Source organism: Chrysochloris asiatica, unplaced genomic scaffold, assembly GCF_000296735.1.
Source record: "Chrysochloris asiatica unplaced genomic scaffold, ChrAsi1.0 scaffold00207, whole genome shotgun sequence".
Lineage (NCBI taxonomy): Eukaryota > Metazoa > Chordata > Mammalia > Afrosoricida > Chrysochloridae > Chrysochloris > Chrysochloris asiatica.
Window position 1 is genome coordinate 468,670 of NW_006408725.1, and position 8,449 is coordinate 477,118.

Sequence of the window (8,449 nt, forward strand, 5' to 3'; positions counted from 1 at the left end):
CAATGTTGTCCATAGCTTGTCATGATCCACACAATCAAAAGCCTTTGTGTAGTCAAAAAAGCACAGGTTTCTGGACTGTAAAATTAACCACTCCCCTGTTTTTATTATAAAACTTTTACCTTTCCAATTGTGACAGTTGAAATTAGTCATGATAACAATTCCTCCCTATAAATCGTAAGAATCTTATCCCCATCTCTTTTCACCAGATCCATCTAGAAAAGATGAAAACTATTCAGTGGGGATTCTTTCTCCCCAACTCCCCCAACTCTTAAACTATACTCCCTCTTGAAATATTGTAAGCCAGTACTTCGTGCCTTTATCGCCCCCTCATTTTAGGTAGCCAATGTCTAAGTTGCTTGTTCCTATCTACTCTGTGTAGATACGACTGGAGAAGAGCTGCCTCTTCGAAGACCATAATGATGTGAATGGAACAAAGCTTTCAAGACCTTCATTTACTGATGGGACACAACTCAAATTAAGAGGAAAAAGTGCAAACATCCATTAATAATCAGATTAGGGATTGTACTAAGAATGAATCTAGGAAAATTTAAAAAAAAACAAAACAACTTATTGGTCTTGCAAAATTCTATCATATGATCGATCTCCAACATTGTTTCTATCACCAAGGTCATATTTTCCAACTAATGATCCTCCCTCTTTGTTTCCAACTATTACATTCCAATGTCAGTAGTTATCAACACATCTTGATTGCATGTTGATCAATTTCAGACTGAAGAAGTTGATAGAATTCTTCAATTTCATCATCACTGTCTTTAGTGTAAAAAAAAGATAAATAAAAGGAGTCACTCTGAAGGCAGTAAATCCTGCATAATTCCAATCCTGTGACATTCTAGAAAAGGCAAAAAACTACAGATGCAGTAAAAAAAGATCAATGGTTTCTAGAGAGAGGGATGAATAGGTGAAACACAGGACATTTTAAGAACAGTGCAACTATCCCATATGATGGTGGACACATGACATTATGCATTTGTCAAAACTCATGGGACTGTACAACACAGAGGTAGCCCTAATGTAACCTGTAAACTTTAGTTGTTAGTGAGATGTCAAGATTGCTCATAAACTACAACAAAAGTGCCACACTGTTGCAAGATGTTAATAGTAGTAGAAACTATGTGCAGGAGGAAAGCGGTATGTAGGAACTCTGTACTTTCTATGTAATTTTTCTGTAAAACTTCTCTAAAAAATAAAATGTGTTAAAATTGCAGTCAATAAACCAAAACAAACAAAGAAGTCCAGGAGGACTCTTTGCTGCATAGAGGGTTAATTCGCACTCCTCAACAGTCCACCAATGACTCTTTTGGCATTTACCCCCACAGACACTCCCTACCTATTCATACACAAGAATTCTTTGTCTGGACACACCAGTGTTCATATATGTGCCTTTGCTAATGTAACTGTCTGCAAGAAATGCCTCTCCCCTTTTCCTGTCTGGAAAATGGCTACAGGTCTCTCAAGTTCCAGATGAATGTCAGCACCTTCATGAAGCCTTCTAAACAAGCCCTCTGCCACCCACCCAAACCTTCACGCCAAGCAGGTTATTTTACTGTTACAGTGTTTGTCCATGCCTCTACTATAACAGCATTATCTCAATCAGTTCCCTCGAGAAGCATGTAAATGCCTCGAGGTCAGAATCTGTATATTAATCATCCTGCACACTGCTCTCTCACTTAACCATAAACTCTTTGAGAACAAGTCCTGCCTGCTGAAACCTTTATATCCCCTATTCGTGGCATAGAAACCCTGGTGACACAGTGGTTCAGAGCCTGGCTGCTAACCCACCAACTGCTCCATGGGTGAACGCTGTGGCAGTTTGCTCCCATAAAGATTACAGCTTTGGAAACTCTCTGGGGACAGTTCTATGCTATCCTGTAAGGCACACTGTCCTGTAGGGTGGCATGAGTAGGAATCAACTTGATGGCAGCACATGCACATCTGGCTTAATGGTAAATGTTTACTGAATGTGCATGGAAGTTTGGTTGATGATATTTATTAGTTACACATCATCAACCTCTGAGAAAATATTTATCTACATATATTTGTCTTTAGAAGTTGTGAGAAAAATAATTCATAGAGATGTCAAATAGGAAGGGGAATATCTTGCTGCTGCCAAGTAAGGAGATTTGAGTCCCAGGGCTTGAGGTTCTGGAGTCTTGAAAAGGATGGGAAAATATGGGAGGAGGATGTCAAAAGAATAAGAAAGACTTTTGCTTCTTCTATGTGAAGTCCCTAATGGCAAAAATAGATTCATTCAGGTTTTGGGTAGTTTCTTACCTGACCTTTGAGGCTGAAAAACGTGGCAGACTCAAAAGTCTGATTCCAAGATTTTTCCTTCTTGAGAGTTTTCAGCAATTTCTCCCCTTCAGTCAGATACACATATGCCTGCAACCAGCACAATGAGGAGAAAACATTATATCAGCAAGGATTCAGACCACAGAGGGGGACATTGCCCTAGACACTATTGAAGGAAGCGTCAGGCATGAGATTGGGGCTATGCCACCTCACCTAGTTTTACTCTTCTATTCTCCACCTTTCCTATTTTGTCACATAAGTTTCCTCCAGGGTAATTTATTCTTTTAAGTAATTCCATTCCCAACCTCCCTATCTACAACAATATAATCACTGCTCTGACAGCATCCTACATGTGAAAGAGAGAAGTCATCCTATTTTTGGAATGAGTTAAGAACCACTCCCATTTCCCTTGACAGGACCATTTTTGAGAAGGGGAAAAGGAAGGTAAGGCTCTGAGCAAATCTCCTCACCTCACCTTCAACTTCCTATGACATCATGAGACAAGTGAGTCTTAGCATATGTGAATACCTAGACAAGGTCAGAATAGAAGAGTAAAGTAAGGTGAGATGATGTAGCCTCTAACTCATATAGCCTAAGAAGCATGTGTGGGAGTCAGAAAGAGAGAAGAAGTCAGTAGCTAGCTCTAGTCCCACCAGATGTTCTTCGATGCGAGAAGAAGTACAAATAGCATATTTGCTATTTGGGACCTTGCTCTATGACTCTGCTTCCAATCATTGTCTTACTGACCATATGCTACCTTTGAGCTGAATTAAATGGGCATCCACACAAGTTTTAGCAAGTTGACCTATTATTATTATTAGGTGCTATCCACTTGGTTCTGACTAATAGCAGCTCTGTGCACAACAGAACGAAACACTGCCTGGTCCTTCGACAACCTCACAAATGTTACTACACTTGTTGTTGTCACTGTGCCAATCCATCTCATTGGGCATCTTCCTCTTTTTCAATGACCCTCCGCTTTATCAAGCATAATGTCCTCCAGGGATTGGTCCTTCTTGATAATATGTTCGAAGTGTGAGAGACAAAGTCTGGACATCCGGGCTTCTAAAGAGCATTCTGGTTGTACTTCTTCCAACACAGATTTGTTTGTTCTTTTGACAGCCCATGGTACTTTTAATATTCTCCTCCCAACGATATAACTCAAATGCATCAATTCTTCTGTTTTCTTTGTTGATCCCTAGTGCTACCTAAACCTGCTCTTCTTGAGACTGATTGGACACTTCTCCCATAAATATGAGGGGGCTTCAAAAGATTTGTTATAAAATTCCATTCTCTTTCAATGCCATTTTCAACAGCTTATTGAAGCCTCATCATAGAAACTATAATATACTCATTCATATATACACACATACACACACATGTGCTTAAAATGTGCACATATACATAGGGCCATTTTGTCCTTATTAGCATGAATATTTGAAGGAACAGGGGCTTGCTAGAATTTTTCATAGTTTAAATTTTCAATTTTTATACAAATATAAGGTGTGATGGTTGGGTAGTTTGCTCTGATCAGCAGCAACTGTAAAATAGGGAACAGACCACCACATTGGAAAAGAAGGTCTTATTCAGATATCTGAAACAGTTTTCTTGAAGCTGACTGGAATCAGATGAAGCAAGACCCAGCAAGGCATTCCCTCAAGTGAGCTCATGAAAGGCTAGTCCAGCCAGCTGCTTCATTAAAAGCAATCTAAGGTCAAGTAACTTTGACAAACCCAGTGTACCATACTAGAAGTAACCCCAGCCCTTGTCAGATCCCTCCCCCTCTTTATCCTTTGGCAGATTTATATGTATTTTAGCATATCATAGGCCCTGAAATAGTTCTAATTTAGCTTCATTCAGCTTAGTTCTTACTCAGCTCATTGCTTCCCAACTTATTTAAAAGTGAATTCTTTTTATTTTAATATATTCATTGTTGTTTGTTGTTGTTGTTAGGTGCCATCCAGTCAGTGCTGACTCATAGCAACCTTATGCACAACAGAACGAAACAATGGTGTTCCACGGACACATTGCCCTGGAACCTTATTTACAAAATTATTATCCTAATGGGGTCTAAAGAGGTTTTTGATGGTCTGGCACAAATTTCATGCAGACCAAAGTAGGCAAGAACCTCTTTGGAGATGATAAGATTAAAATCAGATCTGTACTCATTTAAAGACTTACAGCTATTTTGTGCTCACAAGTATTTTATGATGACAAAGGGAAAAGGCAACTGGAATATTACCAAGGAAGACTCTCTCCTGAAACAGAAGTCCTCTCTGCATCATTTTAGAGAAGAAATATGCCTCCCTGCCCCATACAGTTAAATCAGTCATGATAAAGGTGGTAATATTTTCAGTGAGGCATAATGCTAAATGGAATTTGTCCCAATTCTCTTTTCTCAATCTTAGATCATTTCCCTTTCTATATAAGTTGACTTTCAAAGGGAAGGGTGCTGGCATGAATCAAGAATACAAATAATAATAACAACAACAACAAACTATAGACTCCTTCAAATCCCTTCTGGCTCTATGATCAATAAGTTATCTCTAGGTTAGAGGAGATCTGGATAGACAGCTTACCATATAATTATCACCCAAGATAAGATAAGCAGATGCAATTTCTAGGAAATAATATAAGGCTTTGTTGTTTTCTCCCAAAATCAGAAAGTGGTGGGCCAGAGGCAAGATGACAATCTCTAAGATCTCCTCACACTGACAAGATTCCAATGGAATGATGTCTTCCTCAGTTGTCCTCATTTTTGTTATAATGATGTCAAAGAAATCCAGGATTTTTTCTTTTATTTCTTCAGAACTGTTCAAATGCAGAAACAGGAATAATAGCTTCTAGATATAGTATATGTTTTTATATGAAAAGATATTTAAAAACCAATAAATAGTAAGATAATAAAATGTAGATGCTATTGTCCAACTCACTATACACATCCTACACATTTCCCCACCTGTACCTACAAGGCCTAAAGTACTGACTAGACAAACAGTTCTTACAGTGTTCAGAATTTAGCTACAATTGTTTGTGCTCTACTTCCTAAACAAGTATCTATTCCTGTACCTGAGATCATCAGGAAATATATCCAACTTCTTAGGAATCCCTGATTTGGAAAAGATGATCTCTTCTTCAGCTACAAAGTAAACAAACAAATGAGTTGTCTGGGGCATTGGAATGTTCCACATGGTAGACATATCTGGTATCCACCAAAGATTCTTGTTCCCTTTTCACAGTATAAAGTTATTGTGGTTCAGTAGGAACTACAGTTCCCAGACTCCACTGCAAGTGAAGTCACACGATTCATTTTCACACTGGAATTAGATCAGAAGTTTTTTATGCCACCTCTAGGTTGAGATGGTTAGGTGTCTTCTCTACTTTCTCCTTCCAAAGGAGTCTAAGGCACTACAGGAGAGTAGAGCAATAAGATGGGAGAAGCCTGTGTTTCTGATTTACTGTGTGTGCAAGGTCATTTGTCAAAACCCTCACTGGATTACTTCATGAGCAGGAAATAAACTACTGTTCTATTATGTTACAGTTACTGAAATGTTGGGATTTGTTATAGCTGATAACATTATCCTAAGCAATTTACCCTATAATAACTATGTATTAATAATAAAAACTTTGTATGAATGATCCTGAAAAAACTGACATAAAGTTTCTAGTGGGGAAATACAGATATTTAAGTAAAATACCCCAAAAGGGCAGTTAAAGAGCAGAGAACATGGAATTTTTAATCTTCAGAAGTTAGTCTTAGCTGAGCAGAGAACATGGAATTTTTAATCTTCAGAAATTAATCTTAGCTAACCAGGCTTCAATAGGTTCAGAAATTTCATAATGATCTTAGAACAGAAAATAAATGAGGATTGTCTAATCTGGTCACCTCTTGAGAAGGAGAGATTCTAGAAACAGGAATTGTTTGTCTTAAGTCATAAATATATCTGTAAATGACAAAGGTAGAACTAACTCTCAGGTCTCCTGACTCCAACGCTGATGGATTACACCACAGATCTTTATATAAAGATGTAATTTGTTTGTTTGTTTTCATTATATTTTATTGTGCTTTCAGTGATGGTTTACACAGCAGTCTAGGTTCTCATTCATCAATTTCTACACAAATTGTTCAGTGAGATTGGTTACACTTTTCACCATATGTGAACACTTTCATTTTTTCTGTCCTGGTTGTCCCATTTCCAGTCATCTAGCTCCCCTGCCCTTTGACCATTTGATCTCATATAGATGATTTTTTTTTTTAAATGGGACTCCAGTCTTCAATGGCAATATTCTTTATTTTATGAGTTAACCTGGTATTTAGCTAAAAGGTGACCTCAGGGGCTTGTTTCATAGGGTTTCAATGATTGATATTTTAGAAGCAGACAGCCAGGACTTTCTCCCAAGACACTGCTGGGTGTACTGAACTCTCCAAATTTTCAGTTAGTGGTTAAACACATTAACCATTTGCACCACCCAGGGATTGTTGTTGTTAACTGACATCTTGTCGATTCTGACTCATAGAGACCCTATATAGGTAGGGTTTCTGAGAAGTGGCTGGTGGGTGAACTGCCAACCTTGTGGTTAGCAATTCAGTGTTTATCCTATACTGACTTGTCATGATTAACATGATCTAAATAGAACTTTTGAATCTCCCAACCTCCATAAACCTCTACTCACCTATGTGTTCCCTATCTTAGTGAGCATCACCATTGCATATCCATTGTCTCAAGGCAAAAGCTGCATGCCATCCTTTCCATTACCTCCATCAACCCATCAGAAAATCCTATTGACTCTACCCCAAAACATCTACTTCAGCCCAAGTTCACTACATTACTACCCTAGTCCATCACCCAGATCTTATCTGACAGTTGAAATAAACGTGTTCATGCTACTCTGCTTCATTCAGTTTGTTCTCTATAAAGAAAGACAGAGTAAATTTGATTTATTTTTAAAAAAAACATGATTGATATCTCTGTGGTAGGAAATGCTGTCCTCCCACTCCAACTTCCGTTGTCTTTTTCTCATTAGTAACAGAATCCAATTTATTCAAGGCAATGGTGGTGCTTGTTACGTGCCATGGAGTTGGTTCTGACTCATAGCAATCCTGCATAGGGTTTCCAAGGCTGTAAATCTTTATGGGAGCAGAAAGCCTCATCTTTCTCCCATTGAACAGCTGGTAGTTTTGAACTGCTGACCTTGAAGTTAGCAGCCCAACTCGTAACCACTACGCTACCAGAGTTCCTTATTCAAGGCAGTAGTGTGTCCAAATAAAAGATTACATTTTCCATCCTCCCTTGCAACTGTGTATGTCTATGTGACAAAATTTGAGTTTTGGTTGATATGAAAAGAAAAAAAAAAGAAGTATTGGTTGGGACTTCTAGGAAATTTCCTTAAGAGGAAGATAGCACCCCTTCTATTTTAGGGGTTTTCTTCTACTTATTCTGGGATGGAGTGTAAGTGTGAGGGCCTTAGTCCAGCAGTTGGTTTGGACTAAGGGTCCCTGATGATCAATGCCTACATACTAGTCTCCCAATGATGAGACAAAGATTTTACATAAGAATATAGAAATTAAAAAATAAATGTATACCATTCTAGCTGACTCTTGGTGTTGGTGAACAATACTAACTATACACAACAGAAGCAAAGATGGCAAGATTTCATCTGACCTACTTTGGACATGATATTAGGAGGGGCCAGTTCTGGAGAAGGACATCATGCTTGACAAAATAGAGGGTCGGCAATAAAGAGGAAGACCCTCAATGAGATGAATTGACTCAATGACTGCAACAATGGGCTCATGCCTAGCAATGATTGTGCTGATAGCTCAGGACCAGACAGTGCTTTGTTCTTTTGTTACTAGGGTGGCTATGAGTCAGACGTGACTCAGTGGCATTTAAAAACAACAGTTTGGTCTTGATCTTAGGTAGTGCAAAGAGTTTGCAATTGGCTGCTAACCAAAGGTTAGTGGTTCAAGCCCATCCATTGGTTCTACAAAAAAAGGCGTGGAAAACTGCCTCTGTAAAGTCTGACAGAGGACTTCCAGAGGTTCAAGCTGGATTCAGAAGAGGCCGTAGAATGAGGAATATCACTGTTGATGTCCAATGGATCTTGGCTGAAGGCAGAGAATATCAGAAAGATGTTT

The 8,449-nt window shown here is 38.6% G+C and overlaps 1 protein-coding gene across 1 annotated transcript in view; it reads right to left on the reverse strand.

Annotated features, from left to right (window-relative positions):
• Window positions 1–8,449, reverse strand: part of ADCY10 (adenylate cyclase 10 (soluble)) — a 135,141-nt gene that overhangs the window by 42,465 nt on the left and 84,227 nt on the right. The window contains exons 21-23 of the mRNA XM_006872618.1: window positions 5,380–5,449; window positions 4,890–5,121; window positions 2,293–2,400 (exon numbers count right to left, since the gene is read on the reverse strand). Of these exons, the coding sequence (XP_006872680.1) occupies window positions 2,293–2,400; window positions 4,890–5,121; window positions 5,380–5,449 (410 nt within the window). The remainder of the gene's footprint in view (window positions 1–2,292; window positions 2,401–4,889; window positions 5,122–5,379; window positions 5,450–8,449) is intronic.